This window comes from Anopheles arabiensis, chromosome 3, assembly GCF_016920715.1.
Source record: "Anopheles arabiensis isolate DONGOLA chromosome 3, AaraD3, whole genome shotgun sequence".
NCBI lineage: Eukaryota > Metazoa > Arthropoda > Insecta > Diptera > Culicidae > Anopheles > Anopheles arabiensis.
This window is the reverse complement of record NC_053518.1, coordinates 55441847-55466284: the sequence shown is the minus strand read 5'-3', so window position 1 is coordinate 55466284 and position 24438 is coordinate 55441847. Positions and strand designations below refer to the sequence as shown.

The window sequence follows — 24438 nt, the reverse complement described above, 5'->3', positions numbered from 1 at the left end:
ACAAACGTGCGCGATAAGTAACAAATGAGGATAGCGATCCTTGAAACAGCATCCCAAGCGCCAAAGAATAAGCTTTATCGACTGAAAAATCAAAAATCTGTGATTTTCGGTAGGATAAATGGAAAATCGGTAGTTTTAGGGCGGTCATCTGTGAATCGGTAGGCATATAAAAAATCGGTAGGAATACAGATAAATCGGTATTTCTGGTCACTCTGCCAATATTCTAACAGAAGATACTACTCGAGACCTCGTAATGTTTAGCGGGTCAAGCAAGGCCGCAAACTACTCGAATAAATGTTTCGAGGTGTAAAAATATTATGTTTACCTAAATTGATTGATAGCTTTGGAAGTCGCATAAGATTTAGTTAACTTGTTTGTTGTCATAGTTGATGCCACTTATGTAAATACAGAGTCGCACCTCTACGCAGCCTAAACAATACACGCAATTTTACATCTATAACCTCTTCAGAAAGCTGGAACAGATCTAAAATGTATGTAACATTGTTTACAGATTCGTTACGACAAAATCTAAACAAATCCATTTCACCTCATTTGTGCTATGCGTTGATTTTTTCTTCTAGGGCTGACTACTGGAAGTCGAATGATCGCAAGTACTGCGACTTTTGCAAGTGTTGGATAGCCGACAATAAATCCGTCAGTGTCAATGTGCACTTCAATACGACAAGCAAGACCAAAAATTATTTATCTGCATTTTCTATATTTTCACAGAGTGTTCAGTTCCACGAGAATGGAAAACGACATCAGATGAACGTACAAAAGCGTATTTCAGAGATAAGTCGAAATAGCTACAAAGCTCAGCAGGAGCAGAACAAAATCGATGCAGATTTGAAGAAAATGAATGATGCCGCCATGAAGGCTTACATGCAAGATATTAGCGCTGGAGCTGATATAAGTTCGCGGGAGTTAAACGAAAAGCAGAAACTCGAACAAGTGCAAGAAGCTTGCGGTCAAATCAGCCCTCGTCCTGGACCGTCTGTAAGCAGCTCTGGAAACGCTGACAGCAGACCTGCGAAAGCGAAAAAAGCACGGGAAGCGGATCCATTGTATCTGCCAGGCGCAGAGAGCGAAGAAGATACAGAAAATGGCAAGGGAAAGACTTTGTCTAAGAAACGACACATCGAAAATATTGCACAAGTCGGCAATGGATCGATGTGGGTGGAAGCTGAGACTGATGAAGGGTTTCCCTACTATTGGAACGTGAAAACAGGCGAATCCATCTGGGAAACTCCAAAAGAGGGTTTTATGAAGAAGGAGGAGTATGAAACGCTATCAAAAATTGCATGGCAAAAGCAAAAGGAAATCGCAGAACATGAGGCAAAGTACGAGTTGGAAAATGCTGATGAAATCGCAGCAAGGCTTCGACGCGAAAACATGGCGCAGATTTTTAAACACAACCGTAAAATTAAAGAAGAATTAGAGAAAAGAATAGATCACGGCGAAGTTGCAGTTACTGCACAAATTGAACAATCGAAAAATCCTTACGGAAACTGGGAATCAGTTGAAGTCAAGTAAGTCACCTTACGATTTTGTTTTTGTGTGTTATTTACTTTATTCTACTTATTCGATTATTATCACAATACAGGAAAGAGCGTTCGATTGACCTGCAATTACCGGTTACCCCTGCCCCATTGTATGTTCCAAGTGCAATGCCAGAAAAAATGGAACCAAAATTCAAAGAAAGAGTTATCGATCACATACCACAAGAAGTCAAAGCAACTGTAAGCGACACGTTTACAAAGAAAAGGAAAGTTCAACGAAATGCTCGCACACGTTTAGATGTAGACTAGACAATGGATATAGAACTGAATATAAACAATTGTCTCATTCGCACACTACTCTAGAATGCGTTTCGCTTCTTTCACACACATGCCTTACATCGAGTCGAACACAGGTACATATTTTGTCCACGCTATTGTATGCCGCCATTTTCAGTTATACAGTTGACAGCAGTTGCAGCAGAAGAGCGTTCCCTCGCTGGCTCTTCTAAAATATCCAGTCTTAATCTGTTATTGCTCTGGAATAGCACTCGAATCATAAGAACAGTGATGTTGCGAAACAAACCGTCGATGTTGGAAAAGAATGCGCCAATGGACAACACGCGAACGGATCCAATATTTACACAAGAGGATCGTGAAGCCGAAGCACGCCGCCTAGCAGCATGCATATGTGCGCGTGGAAAAACAACTATACAGTGTTTGCGATGCGGTAACCTGTGTTTCGGCCGTAAGTTCCGGCCCTGTCCATCTCATCCTAAAGTATGTAGCATATGTGGGGGTTGGTCAGTTTGCTTGTTCTAAAATAATTGGAAGGAAATCGTATTTTTCCAGATCGTATTTCTGTATGACATTCGGGCATGTTCGGTGTGTCAGGGAACGTTGAAACACTTGGAGGAGCTCCCAATCGATTTTGAGACCTACCAGAAGTTAATGCGAGTGGGGCCGGCACGTTCATCACCTTAAACATCGCTTCGTTTGATCAAACTATTACCGAATTCATATTGACGAACAACTACATGAAGTAATAAAATTAGTTTTATTAGTTTTGAACTAACATAACTTGCTGGCATAGTTCGGTTGCTAATCTGATAATTCCTAAGTGCTGGTTACTAGATAGAAAACCAACCAGGCGTGCCGGGTCGATCTTTGTTTTTATCTAGAAACTTCTTGTGGTTTTTCTTGGCGTCTTCCAGCGATTTTTTATCATCTTCTATCTTCTGCTTTGCGTCCGTTGGGAAAATGTCCGGGAAAGTAAATTGCTTGGTTCTTGGCTTGAAAAGATAAAATAAAACTAGGTTATTAATGGTCACTGAGTTCATCGGGTACGAATAATGAAACACACCAAAGTGACATAGGCGTATTTGGTATCCTCCTCCTTAGTGATGTATCCCAATACCAAATCTCTTTTCGTGCCACCCAATGCAATCCGCGTACGAACATTTACCACAGGAACATTGTATATTTTTTCCAAGTAGTTTTTCACATCATGCCGGGTCATTTCCATGGAGCAGGCAAACTGCACAACATTTGGGGGCTGCTCATTCGCGGGTCGTACTAGCTTCAGCCAGAAGTTAGGTAAAAATACCCGCAGTTGCGGATTGCCTCGTTGATAAATCGGATACCATCGGGTCGACATTATTTAAAGTTCTGATCGTAATAATTGCGAGTTTTTTTTTATATTTCTGACGATTAAATAACACCATTCGTAAACATGCGTAGATGACATATGTCAACTGATTCTACACATCGTCTATTCTGCGAAACTCGCAAACAAAGTTTGATAGCTCTTTCACCGTCCAAATAGACATACAGCGGCAACGTCGCGCGCGATAAAAAGTAGCTCAATTTTGCAAACAGAGCTACTCATCTCGCGCGAAATTTTTGCTTCATCCGAAATAATCGAATTATCTAGTTTATTTACAAGCCAGATTAATGCCAAACGCAAAAAAATAGATTTGAACACATTTTAACCTGTTTTTGTGTGTTTTCAAATAAAAAACAAGTTGGTTGACTGAGTCAAATGAGCTACTTTGATCTACACGGAGTGATATTTTGAGCTATTTTTCGTCGCGCGCGACGTTGTCGCTCTATGTCTGTTTGGACGGTCACACCGGATGAATGTTATAATTCGAGCATTTGACGAACGTAGCTCAGCCCGGCGGTACCTCAATATACTGAAATAGGTACGTACTTTTGACGCATTTGCGATCTTGACAGAATAAAAAACTTGTGGCCTAACACTGCTTCTAGACGACCCAAAAAATCTTCCGCGACCATTTTTGGCGACACTTTCTTCCCAAGCGAAATTTTTCGGGGATAATGAACATAAACTCATGCCATCTCTTTCTATTCATCAGCTCTACTCTCTCACACGCATCGATGAACTTTTAGACATCTCTTTGTTCATTGTGCTATATTTGAAGGGCTTAAAACTGATAGATAACGATTCATGTTCATGAAGTAGTTATGGTCAAATGGTAATGGTATAATGTTTGTACCATGGTTGACATGAGTTCAATTCTGTTTTTATTGTTTTCATTGATGATTTCAAGTTTCTGATTTCTTTTTAAAACATCCAGCTCCAGTAACTCCAGACCCCTTTACTCATTGTTAGAAATGCGTGTTTAATAGTCAATCTGTTATTTTTATTGTTTTATTTATTTCTTTTGATTCATTTAGTATCAGTACCCCTTCATACAACAAAACCAGCAAATAGCACGATCATGAATAATAATATGGTGGCGCAACTGGCAAAGTGATTCCAAGTAGAACTAGCGATGTGGTTGGTAGCATCCCAAGCGCCACAGATTAAGCTTAAACGACTGGAAAATTGAATATCCATAGAAAAAAATGAAAGCTCCACAGCTTCTTTGGTTTGATCAATAGATGGCCTATTACAACTCATCATTATATTGCTATCCTTTTCTTGCAATGTGTTTCGACAAGTTTCATCTTATCATGACCTATATAGCCTGCTAACTTTCTGAGCAAAAATCAATGTGAATGGTCGTGTGGTCAGATACGTGGGTATCAACACCAACGACCATTACTCAAATCTCATTCGCCTCAGAGCTGGTGGTTTCCATTGGAGTTTAGTATTTAAACAATCGTATCGCCGTTCTAGTTCTAGCGATGCATAACTTCAATGCGAAACCATACAACAGTACAGAGGAAATGAGAAAGCTCTCCTCCAAGCGATGAAGCTCAACTGGTTGGGGTATCCCACCAACAGATAGCGCCACCAGCTTTTTTCGCTATTTTTAGAATGCATGAGTCGTTTGCCGCCTGCTAAACGAAGTCTTTCTATATTCCGTTTAGGTAGAGAACTTGAGTCGTTTAGAAGCCGTTTAGTGGTCGTTTAGTGGATTTGTGGCACTTGGGTTTGGCCCAGTCAACCTACATGCTTTTTGTTTAAAAATATAAAATATGAATTAAAATGTATTCCAATCTATTTTTGCGTTTTGCATTAATCTGGCTCGTAAACAAACTTGAGAATTTGATAATTTCGGATGAAGTAGAAATGTCGCGCGAGACGAGTACCTCTGTTTGCAAAATTTAGCTACTTTTTGTCACGTGAGACGTTGTTTGCTTTACCGTCCAAATATACATACAGCTACATCGTCGACAAAAAGTAGCTCAATTTTGCAAACAGAGCTACTCATCGCGCGCGTCAATTTTGCTTCATCCGAAATAATCGAATTATCTAGTTTATTTACAAGCCAGATTAATGCCAAACGCAAAAAAATAGATTTGAACACATTTTAACCTGTTTTTGTGTGTTTTCAAATAAAAAACAAGTTGGTTGACTGAGTCAAATGAGCTACTTTGATCTACACGGAGTGATATTTTGAGCTATTTTTCGTCGCGCGCGACGTTGTCGCTCTATGTCTGTTTGAACCCCAAGCTCCCAACCACGCTGGTTTTCGCTGGTCTTTTCGGGGATAATTCGTTAACGAACTATCCCCGAAAAGACCAACGAAATACAGATCATTTTCGGGGATAGTGAACACACGTGAAGGATGAACCCATGCAAAAAAGAGCTAAAAATAGAAATGAACATTCGGATTCATTCCCTTCCCTCATATTCCAATTCATGCTCATGCTTCATACTTGATCCCAAGTGCCACAAATCCACTAAACGACCACTAAACGGCTTCTAAACGACTCAAGTTCTCTACCTAAACGGCATATAGAAAGACTTCGTTTAGCAGACGGCAAACGACTCATGCTTTCTAAAAATAGCGAAAAAGCTGGTGGCGCCATCTGTTTGTGGGATACCCCAACCAGTTGAGCTTCATCGCTTGGAGGAGAGCTTTCTCATTTCCTCTGTACTGTTGTATGGTTTCGCATTGAAGTTATGCATCGCTAGAACTAGAACGGCGATACGATTGTTTAAATACTAAACTCCAATGGAAACCACCAGCTCTGAGGCGAATGAGATTTGAGTAATGGTCGTTGGTGTTGATACCCACGTATCTGACCACACGACCATTCACATTGATTTTTGCTCAGAAAGTTAGCAGGCTATATAGGTCATGATAAGATGAAACTTGTCGAAACACATTGCAAGAAAAGGATAGCAATATAATGATGAGTTGTAATAGGCCATCTATTGATCAAACCAAAGAAGCTGTGGAGCTTTCATTTTTTTCTATGGATATTCAATTTTCCAGTCGTTTAAGCTTAATCTGTGGCGCTTGGGATGCTACCAACCACATCGCTAGTTCTACTTGGAATCACTTTGCCAGTTGCGCCACCATATTATTATTCATGATCGTGCTATTTGCTGGTTTTGTTGTATGAAGGGGTACTGATACTAAATGAATCAAAAGAAATAAATAAAACAATAAAAATAACAGATTGACTATTAAACACGCATTTCTAACAATGAGTAAAGGGGTCTGGAGTTACTGGAGCTGGATGTTTTAAAAAGAAATCAGAAACTTGAAATCATCAATGAAAACAATAAAAACAGAATTGAACTCATGTCAACCATGGTACAAACATTATACCATTACCATTTGACCATAACTACTTCATGAACATGAATCGTTATCTATCAGTTTTAAGCCCTTCAAATATAGCACAATGAACAAAGAGATGTCTAAAAGTTCATCGATGCGTGTGAGAGAGTAGAGCTGATGAATAGAAAGAGATGGCATGAGTTTATGTTCATTATCCCCGAAAAATTTCGCTTGGGACAGTAACTGAACGGTTACCGTATTAATACACGATGCGCAATCTCAGATTGCGCATATATTCGTTTTATCAAAACATATGTCATTTCGCTTAGCCAACCCTGAGCTATAAACGTCTTTTCCATACAATTTCAGATTGCGCCAAGATTGCGCATTAATTTTCAAGATTATATGTCCGAGATATATACATATTTTTTTACAGATTAATATATCACACTGATCCGTTTGACAGATAAATATATGCGCAATCTGAGATTGCGCATCGTCTATTGCTACGGTTATGTCTTTTTGAGGGGTTAGGTCAAACGACGAATTGTCAAAATGCTCAAGATACCATAGATAATGTATTTAAAAAATTGATTTTTATTGCTTTTGCTGGGCGACATTGTGGGGGACATCTGTCACTCTCTGCATACAAATTTCATTACGCCGCAACAGCCCTCCCCGATTTTTATACCGTGGCCACCCAAGGTAGATTTAAAAATATCAGGTGGTGGACTCTAGTGCATTTTGACAATTCGTCACTTGACGTAAGGTCCCCAGGATTCAAACTTTGTTTACATTTATTAAATTTGTTCATAAAATTTTTAAATAATCTTTTGTAAATATATCTCATTTTTTCGCTAAAATCAATAGACACACAAAAATGCACATATAAACAAAGAAATCTGTTCTATTTGCTAAGCTTTGTGTGCGGAAACTAATGGTTAACGGTTTTAAAATGACGTAAAGTCCCTCAACTATGGCGACCCCCCAAAGGCCCTAATCCACCACCTGATATTTTTAACTCACCTTGGTGGCCACCGGAAGAGAAATGTCAAGTCGAGAAATGTCATTTTGCTCTGAACAACCTTATCCTCACCTTGTCATTTATAACACCTTGTTAGATACCACCACCTGATCTCATGAATCCACCTTGCCCCAAAAGACCCTTTTCCACCACCTGATCTACTTAATGCACCTTGGTACGAATAACATTATACAGGGTTTTCGAGGATTATATAGACATGTTCATCAAGTTGTAGATTCGTTCAGGCATATATTAGACTCTTTCAGCGAGATATGGAATTGTTCGGAAGTAGGTGTTGACATCAAAATTCACTTAAAAATAATATCTTTTTAAGGAGAACATTCCCTAATTTGAAGAAATTGTGAACTGTTGACTTAAAATTGATGAAGTACTGGATATTGAAGTTATTCAATGGATTTAGTTACGATTTTTTGCACGTTATTTGTTTATATTGCTGTGATGCTTAATCCGTCAGATATTTCGCCTGTCAAATAGTTCATTTCGCTGTATGTTTCACCTCAGAGCGTTTCTACATACACCGAGAATGCAGCTGAGAGATGGCTGTGAGAGAATTAACAACCGGTTTCTCACGCTGGTGTGTGTAGAAGCTCTGAAAAGCGCCGAGATGAGACTTTTCAAATGATGTTGAAAAAATCCATTTTAATCGCTAAAATGGAGTCAAAAAAGTTTCTTTTACTTTTTAATAATATATCTACGATTATTAGACGGCAAAAATGCAAACTATAATTGATCGATCGCTATAAACTGCCAATTCAATTTTTTCTCAGCTCCATCGTTCTTTGCATGCCGAGGAGAATTCTCTCACCGAAAATGCTGTCAGTCGCTGTCAAAGCATACTGTCAGTTATTTTCTCAGCTGTATTCTCGGTGTATGTAGAAACGCTCCATGTACCCTCGCGGTTAGTTTTTTTTTCTCAAACGTGTCGAAAACACAATGAATTATATAATAAATACACGGAATATTACAAAATAACTCACTTCAATCGTTGTTTTAATGTAAAATAAGAACTAGCAAAGCTCAAAAAATATTTTTAAAGTATATTCAATCGAAAAAATGTGGTAGATAAATTATAGATTAGATATTAGATTAGGTGGTAGATACAGGCGCCCCCGAGTTACGACCCTCTCGAGTTACGACGATTCGCAGATACTACGATTTCGATTTTGACAGTTAAAAGTTGTCATTGACAAGAAATTGATGTATTTTTTTGAATATCTGGGCTAATAACCGTTATAAACACATTTCTAAAGATTCCCTATTTTGGATATTTATATTGTTTACCGTGCGCATAAATCCGACAGCTGTTCATGCGTACGGCGAAAGTTTGCAGCGATAGTCAAGTGGATAACCAGTTTCTTTTGCTGCTCTGTAGTGTCTTGTGGTATTTTCGAAATTCATTTTTCTTCATGAACAGTTGTTAAACCTATAGTTATTGATTAAAATAATATTATACTAACGATTAATCGATTCCTGGTGAATTAATTATAAAACTAGGGAATTTCATATTTTGTATATGCGTTTGACATTTCTTGGACCATTATCCGTGCAAATCGATTAACCGGCAATCGCCCGGTCCCGCGACCGAACCGAGCTGCCCGGATAATCGACGCTCTACTGTAAGTGTAAACAACCTTTGAATCCTGGGGACCTTACGTCAAGTGACGAATTGTCAAAATGCTCTAGATTCCACCACCTGATATTTTTAATCCACCTTGGACACAACCATCACCATACGTACTAGAGCAGATTAAGATTGTAGGTTCGTGAAATTCTTTTCACAAAATATAGGTTTACACAATATTACCAAATCAATCGAAAGGGTAATCACTCAAAACATGGCTCTCAATTCCAACTTAAGAACATTTTAGTTCGTCTGTAAACTCTGCTGCAGAAATCGCGGTATCATATTTTTCTTAGTTACATAATGCGCGTTTGTGTTTTCTACATTTCAGCATACTTATTGGTGTTTAGGGTGGTTTAAGACCGGCAACTCAACAACATGGGTCACGGATTTGGTGAACTTGCTAAGGTACGTGGAATTGTCACGCACAAGATTTCACCCTTTGAGCAACGAGCCTTTGCGAATGTCATTAGCAAAGGTGTCCCGAACACTCTCCGTCGAATCCGTTCCCAGGTTTTCATCGTGGCTCCTCGTAAGTGTTCTGTATCAAATTATGTTCAATGAATAGGATCACTGTGAAACACCAATTTAATGTTCGTTTTTTTATGTATTCAGCATTCGTCATGGGATACATGGTTTACAACTATATCGAAAATTTGCACACCCAGATGAATCGCAAGAATCCGGCAGAGTTTGAGAACGATTCTTAAGCTAAATATCTAGGTGATGCTATAGCATATTTGGAAAATATGTCACATGAAGGCATGATAGCAACATAATAAACATATTTCAAATGTGACCAGATTGTTAAAATGCGTTATGAGAAACCAGTTCAGTAAAATGGTGTAATAATAATATCGTGTAAAATTAGTAAACGCTTGCTTGCTATTTTATTCAGGAGGAACTGTATAAAAGCTGTACTGCTTTGTTTTAGTTGTGAAAAATTCGCAGTTAATTGTTAGAATTATCTATTATTTCATCCTATAATGTATATTAGTCACGACTACAGCACGAAATGGTAAATTACATTTTTGTTTAATTTGCGCAATAATTAAATCCTATTCCATTTGCCGTGGTGGCGTTAGTACCACTGATTTAAATATTTGAGATTTTAATTTGATAAGGATTGTATAATTTAACATGTTGCAAATTTGCACAATATGAATTTTATTATGAAGGAACTCAAGTTATCCCAAGTTGAAGTTCACTTGACTAGATACAAATTGCTGTTGTAACTATGGCGACTGAAATGCTTCCTGTTATTTACTTGCGTATTGATTTTATTCGATATTGATACGTTAAACTTGGTCGCGTATCAAATAACGCCAAGCTGCTGTTCTTATAGCACAGCACAACATTTTGTTATTATAACTTATGTTTTTTAGATTCTCATTTCACTTACATTACAAAGATCTGCCGTTTTGTACTAAAATACTATACAATAATTGAATGATTGCTGTTCTATAACTTTACGATGAAATCTATTGCGTATGGTGCGTATTGTGGCCAAGGGTAATGTTTAGTTTATTAATTTTTAAAAGAAGCTTGCTGATCTTTAAGATTTTTGGATTTCGTGAAGGTAGAAATAAATCGAAACGTATTTTTTTTATGAAAGCGTAAGTAATGAAGTATAAGTGAGATGTCGATGGAACCGAAAAGAGTGTCAACGAACCTCGCTACGATGTATGGCAGGTAAGCCAAAACTTAGTTCTACGGCTTGGTTTCTGAACGTATCTAGAATAGTGTTGGGTGATTTGATGTCATGGCGTGTGTAAAATAACTGGCAGTCAGTTTTTTTCTATTGCTTTTTGCAATGTGTTTGTTAAGTAGGCCTGACGAGTGATCGATGTGGGTTAACGTACATACATAAATCAATAGGGTGAAAGGGACACAACTATATTCATAATAAGGGCAGTTTAGTATTGATTCGATATGAACCACTTTTGTGCAAGTATTCTTGCCAAAAATATCATTCTCCTTTTTACTATCTAGTAGGGTATAACACCTATCACCCACAGTACAGTATCAGTTGTAATGAAGAGTAGATGGAAGGAAACAAATATCAGCGAAAAATGAGACGAGGTTTGTGTGATTTGTTACTTAACGTTTTGTTCATCATTTTTATTCTCTTCTCAATTTCGATGGATCACGACTGCTAACATATGCTAGGCTTGCCACAGGTCACGATCGGATGAAAATCTGTTTCTGCACCGATCTCGATAAATCGGTTCTGATAAGCAATTTTGAAAAGCGCGGCTGGGTACAAGTTACGGCGGATGACGATTGGAATTTCTACTGGGCTGGAACTGGCACCTGTCGCAATATATTCAGCGTTGACAGTGGATACCGTATGCACGATAATCAGCTCATAAATCATTTTCCGAACCATTACGAGTTATCAAGGAAAGATTTACTGGTGAAGAATATAAAACGCTATCGGAAGGACCTTGAACGAGATGGGAATCCGTTGGCAGAAAAAACTGAAGCAAACATTCCCGGTGGCTCAAAATATTTGTATTTAGATTTCATACCGATCACGTTTGTCCTGCCAGCAGACTATAACATGTTTGTGGAAGAGTACAGAAAAAATCCTCAAAGTACATGGATTATGAAACCATGCGGTAAGTCACAAGGTGCTGGTATTTTCTTAATCAATAAATTGTCCAAATTGAAACGCTGGTCGAGAGAAGCAAAAACGTCATTTCATCCTCAAATCGGCAAAGAGAGCTACGTTATTTCAAGGTAGTTAAAAGAAGGCAAAAAGAAAGCGGAATTAAAAGAATCCTAATTTAATAATGATTGTTTACTATACTCTATTTTTACACTAGGTACATCGAGAACCCGCTGTTAATTGGTGGTAAAAAATTTGATCTTCGATTGTACGTTCTTGTGACATCATTTCGTCCGCTGAAAGCATACTTGTTTCGTTTGGGATTCTGCCGCTTTTGTACGGTGAAATACGACACAAGTGTTACGGAGTTGGACAACATGTATGTACACTTGACTAACGTCAGTGTGCAGAAACATGGTGTAAGTGTTAATGAATCACTATTTATTATGGAGTTTAACAAACATGATTAATTTTAATAAATTATTCAAGGGTGAATATAACAACCATCATGGAGGCAAGTGGAGTGTACAAAACTTGCGTCTCTATCTTGAGGGTACGCGTGGTAAGGAAGTAACGGATAAGTTATTTGGGTCCATCACTTGGCTCATAGTACACTCCTTAAAGGCAGTATCAAGTGTTATGGCCAGTGATAGGCACTGCTTCGAATGCTACGGTTACGATATCATCATAGACAATACATTGAAACCGTGGCTTGTCGAAGTGAACGCTTCACCGTCACTGACTTCAACTACAGCCAACGATCGAATACTCAAGTACAAGCTAATAGACAACATTCTCAGCATTGTATTGCCACCGGATGGAGTACCGGAGTAAGTAAAGCAAATTCATTAAATGCTTGATCAATTATAATAAAAAAAATGTTTTTCATGCATTGGCTTTCAGTGTCCGTTGGAGCAAAATTCCCAGCCCAGACATGTTGGGAAACTTTGATCTTCTCATAGACGAGGAAATAGCGGCACAGGATGATAGTATACATAACAGTAATAATGGTAAACATCGCTCCAACAGTAATAGATGGAAATAATTGTACGAAAAATAAAATGAATGTCTAAATACTGGTGTTAACAACACGAAGAAAATTTGCCATTGATTATGGAGTATTGCGACGAAATCATTCGAGTTCCCGTAATAGTTAAAACCTTAACATGAAAACGAAAATTCATGAACTAAAAACGAACTACATTCTCAAACGGTTGAATTGTCTTAAATAATGGTATTAAAATTGAAACACGTATGATATATTCCTTCGTTTATTTGTTCTATCGTTCGGGCTTTGTGTTTAATGTTTTTTTTTTATGTTGTACGAATGTGTTTTAGTTTTAACATGCACAAATTTTTAATATATCTCCGAGGTTCTTTTGTATTATGTAGCACAATCAGCCATTTTTAATTCATTAGTCTTTCCTAATAGTTGTTGCTTTCGCTGTAATTATATAATTGATTTTCTAGTTTCGATTGTATGTTGACTTTTGTTTCCTTATGTGCGACTATATTTTTTCCTATCCTTTTTTTGCAATATGTGGTACGCGGTTTCCCAAACGTACGATAATTTAAATATTCTTTCCCAATTAAAGTATTCCAGTTTGGCTTTCACATCAGTTGTGCGAGATTTTCGTTTCATAGGAGTTGCTGTTTTAATTGTTTTGTACAATCATAACATGGAATTTAAACCAAATTTCATGCAATTCATACTGTTAGTTAGTTCCGTAGTTTAATAGGTTGTCAATAAATGAAACATAACTACATATTTATGGTCAGGGAAGTGAAAAACAATCAGGTTGTTAGTAATCTGCAACATATAGTCAGTCATAATACGTAGACAAACATCTACTATTATAAGAGTCATGCAAGAAGGATAGAAAGTAACATTCCCTTTTTTACATTATATTCATATTTCGGTTTGATTGTTGGCTTAATTGTTAAAAACAAATCCATCACACACATTTCAAGTCTGCCACACCGATTGCATTGCTTCCATTGATTTGGAAAATAATGGTTTTACCTTTATATACACCCACACCGATCGCCGTATATTACTGCGCGTGCCTTTTCTGCTGGTTCAAATATAGTGGCTGTAGCATTTGACAGCATCATAACACACAAAAAAAAAACAAAAAATAAATAAAAAAATTATTTTAAATAGCATGTATCGACCATGGTACAAGGTTAAAGAGGATTTTATTATTAACAAAAAAAAGGTCCCTTTATGCCGTAGTACTGAGTAATGTGTAAAGGATAACGGTAAACGAAATTGGAGGTTGAAACAATATATGGTAAAAAAAAACAATCGATTTATTGTATCTTCTTTTCTTTTGGATCTACAGGTGTGTGTGTGTGTGTGTGTGCGTGTGTGTTTGTGTGTGTGTCTGACGCGTATAAACAGCACACGAAATGCTCCTAAGTGCCCACATTATGATACACAGTCATACAAGAGGTTTATTTCTTTGCATTTGTGGGTAGTATTCCGTGTTTAGCTTATTGCCTTTATGATGCTTGAGTTTGCATTATTTTTTAAATAGTTTTGTTATTTCCAGTACCTGATTTCATTTTAAATCGAAGTTTAGTTCTGACAACATGTATCGTTGGTTGGTTGCTTTTATTTTATTATGGCAAATTGAGTTTATTTGGTAGATTTGCTAAGTCCTTATGTATTTTCGCACGGTGTGTGTGTGTGTGTGTGTGTGTGTGTGTGTGTGTGTGTGTGTGTGTGTGTGTGTGTGTGTGTGTGTGTGTGTGTGTGTGTGTGTGTGTGTGTGTGTGTGTGTGTGTGTGTGTGTGTGTGTGTGTGTGTGTGTGTGTGTGTGTGTGTGTGTGTGTGTGTGTGTGTGTGTGTGTGTGTGTGTGTGTGTGTGTGTGTGTGTGTGTGTGTGTGTGTGTGTGTGTGTGTGTGTGTGTGTGTGTGTGTGTGTGTGTGTGTGTGTGTGTGTGTGTGTGTGTGTTTTCATAAAATTTAAACTAATGCAGTGAATTTCTTTATGGTTACATTTTCCATTCTACTTTTCAATTTGTTTAAGTTTCTACTACTTCAATTTTCATTCATTTAATTTATATGCCTTCTTTGTTGTTAACTATCTCTGTACATAAGAATCTCTTAATTTTTATAAAAGTTTTTTTAGGCTAGATTAAGCATAATAAGTTACAATATATAAGCTATTTATGTATACTTAATATAGTCCTTCTATTTGATATATCGGTATACATTACATATAACGACATACAAATACATATATCTCCCCACTTTAAAGATACTCACTAGCTTTCACTATCGTTTGTGAAAAAAATCATGTTTGTCATATTTATCAATCTCTGCACATTCAATTGGTTCATTAGGATTTTAATGTCGCTCAAAATTTAGATTATAGGTGATGCCAAATAAAGATAATTTTAATAGTTCTATATACAGCAAAAATTAACAACATTGAAATGCGAACATGCAATATAAAAATCTTAAATAACCAGAAACATGATGAAAAAGTATATCAAATTTATGTTGTTCATTTCGCTTTTTGGATCGCTATCTTACGAGGAAACATGCAACATACTACACTTTATTTGTCGCTTGGGGCCCCGCCGATTTAGGGACAGAGTACTAGCGACAAGGGCCCCCGGAAAGATAGACGTTGGGGCCCCGAGGCTGGCGAATCATTTGCACTCCCCCCCAGCAATTTTTTCAAGTTTACTGTTAAATATCCCTACAGCAAGCAGTGCAAGAAACCCCCCCCCTAGAACATCATTTACAGGGGGTCTCAACACGTCTTACCGCCTAGGGCCCCCGATACCCTTGATCCGCCACTGTTATTTGTATATAGCGGCGTCTTTAGTCTTTTAGAGATTTAGTTTAAAATTGTTATGCTTGATGTAGTTAATTTGCAGAACTATTAATCCTATTAATTACATTTTTTTTCATTTAGCTATTTTTTCACTGACGATTCTTCTGGCGCTCAAGTACTTGATGCAGCTTCATCGTAATAAAAACATATGGTACTATGTATAAAATATGATCTTACTCTCGTAAGCATAACACATTACAATACTTGAATGTTTGCGACGTTCCTATTTCAATTCAAACTATAAAAAATGGGATTATGCAAACATTTTTATAAAGTAGCACGATAATTCATATGAAATTTTGATGACTTGAACGGAATATAGTATAACATCGCATTCGTTGAAATATGCATATTACTACAAAACATTATTGTCAAACAAAAACCAGATGATGCAACTATTGGTCATTGTTTGTCATTCAATGCTGCTGTTAGCTTAGTCCGTTAAATTTTTATCGTAAAACTCATCTTAATCGAGTTCTTAGTTGTCTTATTCTTCCAAACGATTTTTCATGTGAAATCCGCCTAATTCAATCGGAGGTTTGCTGCTTTTTATATTACAGTTACCTCTTGCATATTGCATATTGGAACCGATTAATTTGCACGTTTGCACGTTATCATCAACATTGTCTTTTCGGCAAATTTTATTCCAAGACGTCGCTAAATACATCGTTCTGTCATCTTCTCTAAGGCTCATTCGTACAAAATTAAAATATTTGTTTTCGTAAATGTTATGTTTTCTTCAATAATAGGAAATAAAATTAGTAAAACTTACAAACTAGCCATGCTGACTATTTTGTGTGGTATCGATAACCCAATAATATAATATTAGGACCGCGTGGTTACAACATGGTTCGGTTTACAATGGGAGGCTTCAGTATCCAGTGTTTTGTTATATGGAGTTGACGGCTTAAATCAAGTCAACACTTCATAAAAACCACACGCAACACGCCTTACGTTTTTAGCCTAGACCAGAGATGTCAAACTGATGGCCCGCGAGTTCTTTTGGTTTTGCCCGCGACCGCTTGAGCCAAATTTTATTTGTAGAAGTATTTCTGCTTTTATAGTATATGTCAGTCAATTTCGAACTCTTGAAATATGAAAGGATTTTCAACTTAGCAGGTTTCTCTATGAATTTTTAGATCATGCATCATCATCAAATCAAACATGGTTATTTTAATGAAACTGAGCTTTCAATTAGGCACAATTTTAGTAAAAAAAATGAAAATTATGTTATACCCTTTCCGTAAGATTAAATTTGTTAGCCAAACAAATATTTGATAAACAATTCTTAAAAGAAACAACTCACGGTTTAGTTTCAAGCTCATATAAAATCCTGAATGTCTTACTCATATGTATGTCGTTTAGGAATATTATTTTTTTATTGTTAAGCCATCAATCAAGGCACTTGGCGACCAATTAAGCAATTTTTATTAGAAAAAGACTTGTACAAATTAACAAAATCACTCAGCCAATAGGAATTAAAAACTTAAGGAATTTTGACACTTTTTTGGTATATTGTTTTGGAAAAGGTTGAACCTTTCTTAGAACATTGAAACTAAATTGGTCATACTAAAGCGTAGTGCATTATATTATATTTCTGCATAACGTTTGAAATCATAAGGAATAAGACGTCGGCACAAACACGTGTTACTTTTGATAGAATGTTACAAACGATCTCTATCAGGCTTTCATCAGGCTATCAAGACCAATGTGATTAGATAAACTACAGGTGAGCTTATGACTCTGATTTTGGTCGCTATAATGAATGAAGATTGCTATGGAGATTGGCAGGAAGGGAATAACGGGTAGTAAGGACTTGTATGACATCTTCCACTCCTCTGTAAAGATCTGAACGGGACTAAACGACCTGTTGTAATTTATGGACTTTAGACATCATCAAAAGTAAGAATTCGCTACTTTAATTTCAGCTCAAAAATATTGATAATCAAAATGACACCAATATCAACCTTTCATTAAAAAATTTACTGCTTTGTATTGGAACTTACGCGTTAGTCATAGCCAGTTTTTGCACATTATTTTTGCGTACTTGTTAGTTGCCATAAAACTATGATGCAAATGTTGGAAATATCAGAGGCCTATGACCAATTGAAAGTAATCTGCTACAGCTAAACTTAAGTAACGTAACTATCAGCTCAAAATGAAAAGAGCGGTTAATCAACTGATTTTGTATCATATCATCATATCATATCATATCATATGTCATGTAAAACTAGGCTGCCACCCGTGCTACTATTTTCAGTGGCATTTTGACCCGCAGGCTCAAATGAGTTTGACATCGCTGGCCTAGACTATTTGATTAAGATTAAAGAGTAAAAATACGCCGATTTGTTTTGTTGCATGTTCGATGTATGTAGCTGATGTATGTTTTTTGGCTACTGCATAAATATTTTGTCCAAGAAGGTTAAAATTTTTTTGAATCGATATTTGAAAATGTATTAATAGTATTGTAATTCATTTAAAAATAGAAAAAACGAAATAAAACGATTTTGAAATGTATCTTTTTTGGTTCACGTTTGGCGAAATCCAAAATGGCCAATCTTGGCAGTTAGCAAATAGGTACGGAAAATACAACCTGAATGATGAATAATGATCCACTGATAGGCTGACATTTAAGCTTTATAATTTATAATAGAAAAGGGGTCATTATTGAAAATTATAAATATTAGTACTGCCTAAAATCGTCTATTCAGAATACTTGTGTGGATAAGGTTGGCTTGTAAATTCCATCGATAGCAAACATGTTGTCTCCAATCGTTCAAACATAGATTAATAACTGAATAACAAACAAAATCAGAATATGTAGCTCTAATAAATAATTATCCTTACAGTTCCCTTTCGTCCATGACTAGAACCAAGCAATTTGTTGAAAACCGTGACTGATGTGCCACAATTTGTTAAACTACCTACTGGAACTGTTCCTTTTTTATATTTATTTTTATTCAAATGGTGCAAAAATACTTCAACTACTGTGTGGAAAGATAGTACAGATGCCTACTAATCAAACTAACGAACACATAGTAATAGTAATGTAATCCGCAACTCATTGAAATGTTTGCTAGAATAGTTTTCTTGTTTATACATCTTCTGCTTTCTATAGCTTACAACGAACTTATATGAAACGTATGTTGAAACACAGAAATTTGTCTAGCACTCGTAACAGTGTATCATATCCACTTTGAAGTTGCTTAAAGTTTTCACCTTGATCCAGACCAACTTCAACGATTATGTTGCTCATGTCAGTTTGAGAGACTGATTTTTTTAAAATTAATTTTAAAAATTCAAAACATGTTAGCATACTTTGTCCTGTGGCTTTAAAACTGGTTTTCTGCTTCTTCGTTTGTTTAATTGCGTTTGTTTATTATTTTTTTATATGACTGAAGGCGGAGTTGGGGAGGAATCTTTCTTAGAATATATGTCGGTCGGTACAAGCATTTGATCTTTAAAATATCAAAACCTGATTGATATCAATATTACAACAGGCATGTGTTTTTGATTCTATTTTGAAATTGTACTTGATGAACTGCTTTAATAGACATAATGGGGATTCAGTGTCGATTTACATGTGTTATATATATTATATATATAGTATTTAAAGTGATATTCATACTATATATAACATACAACTATTGTTAATGTTGAAAGCGTTGAAATATGTTATTGAAGGTGGTTCAATAATCAATCGAATTTTCAATTTTGAATTGAAGACATTTTTTTTTCTTTGACCTGACTTCTTTTTTTAAGACGGCTAAGCTGTACTGCTATTATTTTTCTCCATAAAATTGATAGTAAAATTAAACAGCGATTGATTTGTTTGGCCGAAACAATCTAAGAGTGTTAACTAATGATTAATACTTTGGGTACTGTACTTTATGTTATTCCGTTTTTTAGACTATGAAACTTTGCTTGTGAAAACCCAAAAATATCATAATTTATCGTAGCATTCATCAATGTTAAATTAAATGCGATACAGTTTTCAATTATGTGCGTATGATATCATATACATAAGTTTCTCGAAGTAGCTCCAACGACATAAATTATGATAAATTCGTTGTGTCGAAAATTTTCGGTAAGATCGTAAAGTAATTTTGGAATAGATTTGGTTTGCGTTCGAATTAAAGGGCTGTTTTGCGAACTTCATAACTTCATCCTCGTTCACTACGCTTCGTGTTACGGCGGCTTCTTGTTGCTACATCAGTGTCGAAACCGCTAATCGAATCGATTAACGGTAACTTTTGCAAAAAAGGTTGTTTATTATGTATTTTTGTTCGCTGGCCCTGTGTCGTTGCTGAAGATGTAATGCCTGTTCGTTGTTTTGTAGCAGATGAGACGTGCTTTGTATAATTGTTATGTTCTTCTGAGTTACTATTGCGTGGTATATTTTGTGTATACGTTGTTGCCGGTAGGGAGATGTCTTTACTGGGTTCTGCTTCAGTACCATACTCAAACGAAGTTTCTGATTCGGATGAAATTGTAGGTACAGCCATACCGGCATGTACAATTGCGTCTTGCGCTACTTTACTTGCAGAGTGTGTGGGCGAGGCAATAACAAATTTTTCATCAACGGCCGTTTGTTGTGATCCTCGGTGCTGCGTACTACTAATTGTGCTGCTTCCATATTCTGCCACACTAAATGACGCCTCCCATGTAATGGTTCCGTTTGTTGGTTTTGTTTTGCTGCTTCGGTCAAATCGGATAATATTTTCTTTCGATAAACTGTTGGTCGTCGGTGTCCTGTGAGGAAAACGATAGCTTTGTTGTTGTTGTGGGTGGTGGTGGTGGGGCACCAACATCTTTGGAGTCGTTGCTTGCGATGATTTACGAGTATAAGTGCTAGAGTTGAGCCTATTGTTCGCATGATGCTCTTCCACCATTCGCAGTGCACCACGATTGTCAGCAATACTGCAATTATCGTCGTAACGGCAGGTGATTTTCCCGTTCTGGGTTGTGATAGCAAGTTGATTTTCGAAAATATGGCACACGGTGTTGTCGATGTCAGCGGTATTCCGATGAAAAGTTTGCCGTATTTCAACACGTGTTCAAAAACGAAGGATTGATGATTGAGTTGAGATTTGGTTAGATTTGTTGAAATGCAAAACAATGTTTAGTTTAATAAGTGCATATAGCGCATGACGCGAATAATTTTGTTGGTTTGAAAAGTGTGCATCGGTTGAGTTGGAATGACGATCGGGTGCGGGTGTTGATTAATAATCAAGTTGTTTGGAATCAGATATACAAATTAGTGCAAAAATACCAAATTAAGATTAGAGTAGGGTTTCCGTTGTACAACAAAGAAGTTAACGGTGTGGTCCATAATTGGTATTGTAATTTTATCCAGATCGTTGTTTTGCATTGAATTTTTGTGTTGTGTTGTGCAGCAAGCAGTTTTAGTGATTATGTTGAAAGTTTTTTGGTCGACGATTTTTGTGCATGTGTTGATTGTGTTGAAAACCCCCAGAAAGGTGAAACACACGGTGATGTAGCATTTGGAAAAGGAAAGAATAAGATAACAAATTAAAACAGAATTAACATAGTGAATGCCATTTTTACGATTACACTCGTAACAAGCAATTATTCTACAAAACTTATTGATGCTATATTGGTTTATGGAATATTTAAGAACTTTTTTTCAATACATAACTACGCAACATATCTTAGATAACAATCGCTTGATGTTTTTGTGTCATTGCTATTAGCCAATAAGTGGATTTTACGTAGATGGAAAGGTTGAGTATAATTTAGCTTACGTAGGAAGAGCATTGACTCTTACTATACCATTTTTTCGTTAAAATATTTTGTGTACGAATTTTAGTTCTTGAATATTTCTATTCTGTATTTGTTTTTGTTATGTTCTATACAGTTATAGTCTGATTGCTATAAAGCTTTACATTTCATTGTATCGAATGGAGTGAACATACTAGCCGTGCAGTTATACTGAAACCATGCATTTTATATAAAGTATATTATACACATTCTAATAATATTCTGCGTCTATCGGGTTTAAACTACAAACATATGATACGAAAGGTGCATTAGGTAATACTGAAACGAAGAAAAGAAAGATAAATGGAAAATAATAATTTTTTTTATAAATTCATCCATAAATTTAAAATAAATGGATGAACATAATTCAACAAGCGAACGAAGATTGTAAAAAATGCAAGCTGGCACACATATGGTATTTTCGAGAGATGTACTTATTGAATATTAATATAAAAATTATAAAATTATAAAATGTTAAGCAATACAGCAAAGCCGTTCTACTTCAATAAAAAATATGATAAAATTATGAAATAAACAACTGAAAGGATTGCAGCACAAATTTATTATGACTTCTATTTATGTTTTATTTATCATGATTTTTATTATGACTGGCCTCAAGCCTCTTTTTAAAAACGGCCTCTTTTTAATCATCAGACTCTTTTTAAGCCTTCAACCACAGGTGATTTAAAAACAGGAAATGTCATAAAAATAATATATCATATAAAACAAAATACCTACAGTGATTTTAAAATGTTAATGTTAAAGAGTCCATAACTATAAAAAAAACCACCACAATTATATTAAGGATGCTTTGGAAAGATCTAAATGTGCTTTCACACTCACGCTATCGTATTACGTGATTAGTGTAGGATGTTTTTGTTTAACTGAACTTAATAAAATCATATGCATAAAGCAAAATATTTTTCTGAACTGTAGAATATCAACTCATTCAAGTTAATGACTGAAACAAAAATGAAACATTTTAGATAAATATGAAAGTTGTGCTCATTCACAAAGTACACGTTAATGTAAATTTTTATATTGAATGCAAAATAAAGTTTGTTTTGTAACGACATTTCGATGAAATTGATTATTTAGATCGAATGTGTCAAAAATGAGAACAATATATCGTAAAAACGGAGTGACGTAAATTAAGAATCTATACATTGGCATATGTTCTTACGATTGCGTACATTAATCCATACATGAGCATATTTGCAGATTATTGCAGAGGGTTAATGAAGTGCAGGTAATGTTCTACTGCATGTTCGGCATTATGTAAATATTTGTTTGATTTGTGACTGAAAAGATATAACTTGCAAACTCTTACATGACTTTTGATGTCAAACACATAGTTTCTATTGATGTATTTTATGTTTAGGAGATAATTGAGTGAACAACAATAAATGCAGTGGAAATTTTAGTTTGCATCCTGTCTTTACAAAATTTGGGCTTTGTTTTTGTAGGGCTTGCAAGCTATTGCTTTGATTTATCAAAGTTAGTGTTATCGTATATTTGGTTAATTCAGATGATATCTGCTCTAGTGGAACATGGTTACTGCACATTACTGCAGGATGCTTAAAATCATTATTAAAAAATTATACAAAATATAGCCAAACTATAAATGTTGGCAAACGACAGCATAACCATAATAGTATGAAGAACCAAAAAGTTATAGTAAAGAAAAGTACAGCTTTAAAACAAAATCACATAATAAACAAATATCAACAACAAAAGAAACAACCGAAATCATACAATTAACTCGAATGTTAGTGTATTAAAGAGTGATTTTTTTACCGATGCACACAACACGCGGAATTGCTCACCAGTAGGGCACAGTAGGGGACCTGGAATGTAATTTGTTCGCAGGTTACAGGGTTAAATTAGTTTAGTCATGTATTTTATTATAATTGTTATGATATTAGAAATACAAGATCGGTATGAAATATACAGAAATAAGTTCTAGCTAGCGATGAATATACAGAACTACTTAATTTACCCGTAAACAATTTATCAAAATAACAATATATCATCATTATTCAACACCAATAAATAGAGTGGAGATTGATGTTGAGTGGAGCTTGAAGTAGTATTATTATATGATGAAGTTTCGTATTGCTGCAATACATTATATTAATGTAATACATACAATTTCTCAAAGAACCAGATGCAATCGCACGATGAAACACGTGTTTAATTTACTAATACGTAGATTGCTTCAAAATTAAAAAATGCATGTAGGTATACTACGTACATATAAACCAGTCGTTTCGTTTCACATACCATATTGTTCATCGTTAAATTGCATTTAAAACGTGCATTATAAATTAGATTAGCATTCCTAATTTGGTGGCCATTTCGTGGATCCGTTAAAGCGGGCAAACTTTACAATGTAACAAAACTTTTTACGATGAAAATAAGTCTAAACTATATCTACAATGGCTGGGATCATTGTTTTGTTGAGAAACGTTGACAAATCACATCTCAATGTAACTGTTGCGAATGGTATGCAGTAATCTCACAACCTTTGCTATGCGTCAATGTTCATCGGTCATAAATATGTCCTTACGGCTGTTTCTTAAATTTGAAAAAGATACTTGAATACTCACAACTGCACGTCAACCACAATACAGTCATTATCCGATATACGCCATCGTACGGGACCGAGCACAATAGCGTATCTCGAGTTTTTGCGTACAGCGGATAATTGCTGTATATAAATACGCGTGCATGTTCCTAGATTAATGCTCGGCAAACTTTATGGCCAAAAGAGTCTAATTCTACAAAAATAATCTTTCACTTCCACGAATAGAGCCAAATCAATAATCCAAGTACAACAATTTGTGAATGTTCTATGAATTATACGAAGGGAAGAGAGCCACCATTAAAGCTGCATTTATTCAATGCATTTTTTTAAAGGAGCAAAAAAAAACTAACTTTATCCTTCACCGAATTTTTAGAGTACAAATTTAGTATTTTAAATTAGGAATCTAGTTTAAACTGTACCATCTAAAACATGGTTAACTACGAAGAACATTTTATTATACT

General features: G+C 35.7%; 5 protein-coding genes across 19 annotated transcripts in view; 3 read left to right on the top strand and 2 right to left on the bottom strand.

Moving 5' to 3' along the window:
• The first annotated feature begins 288 nt into the window (after positions 1 to 288).
• LOC120903083 (WW domain-binding protein 4) lies at positions 289 to 2567 on the top strand. Its single transcript, XM_040312297.1, has 5 exons — positions 289 to 491; positions 582 to 654; positions 730 to 1529; positions 1604 to 2276; positions 2349 to 2567. Coding segments are annotated over exons 1-4 (1080 nt in total). The 5' UTR covers positions 289 to 489; the 3' UTR covers positions 1809 to 2276; positions 2349 to 2567.
• LOC120903084 (probable 39S ribosomal protein L23, mitochondrial) lies at positions 2531 to 3257 on the bottom strand. The gene is made up of 2 exons (XM_040312299.1): positions 2860 to 3257; positions 2531 to 2788 (listed from the first exon to the last, which is right to left on the bottom strand). Exons 1-2 carry the CDS (start codon positions 3151 to 3153, stop codon positions 2627 to 2629), a joined length of 456 nt encoding a protein of 151 aa, XP_040168233.1. The 5' UTR covers positions 3154 to 3257; the 3' UTR covers positions 2531 to 2626.
• A 5893-nt stretch (positions 3258 to 9150) lies between these two features.
• On the top strand, positions 9151 to 9946 carry LOC120902068 (cytochrome b-c1 complex subunit 8). 3 transcript variants are annotated; one of them, XM_040310549.1, is made up of 3 exons: positions 9151 to 9285; positions 9479 to 9679; positions 9763 to 9946. In XM_040310549.1, the coding sequence occupies exons 2-3, from the start codon at positions 9526 to 9528 to the stop codon at positions 9855 to 9857; spliced, it is 249 nt and encodes an 82-aa protein (XP_040166483.1). In that variant the 5' UTR covers positions 9151 to 9285; positions 9479 to 9525; the 3' UTR covers positions 9858 to 9946. The 3 variants fall into 3 exon arrangements, with proteins under 3 accessions (XP_040166483.1, XP_040166485.1, XP_040166484.1); XM_040310551.1 differs by having other exon boundaries at positions 9157 to 9281; XM_040310550.1 differs by having other exon boundaries at positions 9225 to 9346.
• A 186-nt stretch (positions 9947 to 10132) lies between these two features.
• On the top strand, positions 10133 to 13020 carry LOC120902066 (probable tubulin polyglutamylase TTLL1). 3 transcript variants are annotated; one of them, XM_040310546.1, is made up of 5 exons: positions 10133 to 10839; positions 11317 to 11889; positions 11976 to 12177; positions 12248 to 12588; positions 12662 to 13020. In XM_040310546.1, the coding sequence occupies exons 1-5, from the start codon at positions 10787 to 10789 to the stop codon at positions 12801 to 12803; spliced, it is 1311 nt and encodes a 436-aa protein (XP_040166480.1). In that variant the 5' UTR covers positions 10133 to 10786; the 3' UTR covers positions 12804 to 13020. The 3 variants fall into 3 exon arrangements, with proteins under 3 accessions (XP_040166480.1, XP_040166481.1, XP_040166482.1); XM_040310547.1 differs by having other exon boundaries at positions 10133 to 11229; positions 11328 to 11889; XM_040310548.1 differs by having other exon boundaries at positions 10133 to 11229.
• Positions 13021 to 16322: 3302 nt separating this feature from the next.
• Positions 16323 to 24438, bottom strand: part of LOC120899765 (protein kinase C-binding protein NELL2-like) — a 94347-nt gene continuing 86231 nt past the window's right edge. For 5 of the 11 annotated variants that reach the window (XM_040305961.1, XM_040305960.1, XM_040305959.1 and 2 more), the window contains 2 exons: positions 23217 to 23237; positions 16323 to 20567 (listed from right to left, as the gene is read on the bottom strand). In XM_040305961.1, the coding sequence (XP_040161895.1) occupies positions 19773 to 20567; positions 23217 to 23237 (816 nt within the window). In that variant the 3' untranslated portion in view covers positions 16323 to 19772. Of the gene's footprint in view, positions 20568 to 21545; positions 21670 to 23187; positions 23238 to 24438 lie in introns of those variants that run through there. The other 6 variants (XM_040305967.1, XM_040305968.1, XM_040305962.1 and 3 more) reach the window with 4 other exon arrangements.

Bases quoted from the DNA above. Each gene is read 5' to 3' on its own strand.
- LOC120903083 (XM_040312297.1), top strand. The intron at 655-729 runs GTCAGTGTCAAT...ATATTTTCACAG, and splicing joins GGATAGCCGACAATAAATCC to AGTGTTCAGTTCCACGAGAA. The intron at 1,530-1,603 runs GTAAGTCACCTT...ATCACAATACAG, and splicing joins TGGGAATCAGTTGAAGTCAA to GAAAGAGCGTTCGATTGACC.
- LOC120903084 (XM_040312299.1), bottom strand. From the start codon at position 3,153: ATGTCGACCCGATGGTATCCGATTTATCAACGAGGCAATCCGCAACTG. The intron at 2,789-2,859 runs GTGTGTTTCATT...TATCTTTTCAAG, and splicing joins AATACGCCTATGTCACTTTG to CCAAGAACCAAGCAATTTAC.
- LOC120902068 (XM_040310549.1), top strand. From the start codon at position 9,526: ATGGGTCACGGATTTGGTGAACTTGCTAAGGTACGTGGAATTGTCACG. The intron at 9,680-9,762 runs GTAAGTGTTCTG...TTATGTATTCAG, and splicing joins GGTTTTCATCGTGGCTCCTC to CATTCGTCATGGGATACATG.
- LOC120902066 (XM_040310546.1), top strand. From the start codon at position 10,787: ATGTCGATGGAACCGAAAAGAGTGTCAACGAACCTCGCTACGATGTAT. The intron at 11,890-11,975 runs GTAGTTAAAAGA...TTTTTACACTAG, and splicing joins GAGAGCTACGTTATTTCAAG to GTACATCGAGAACCCGCTGT. The intron at 12,178-12,247 runs GTAAGTGTTAAT...AAATTATTCAAG, and splicing joins TCAGTGTGCAGAAACATGGT to GGTGAATATAACAACCATCA.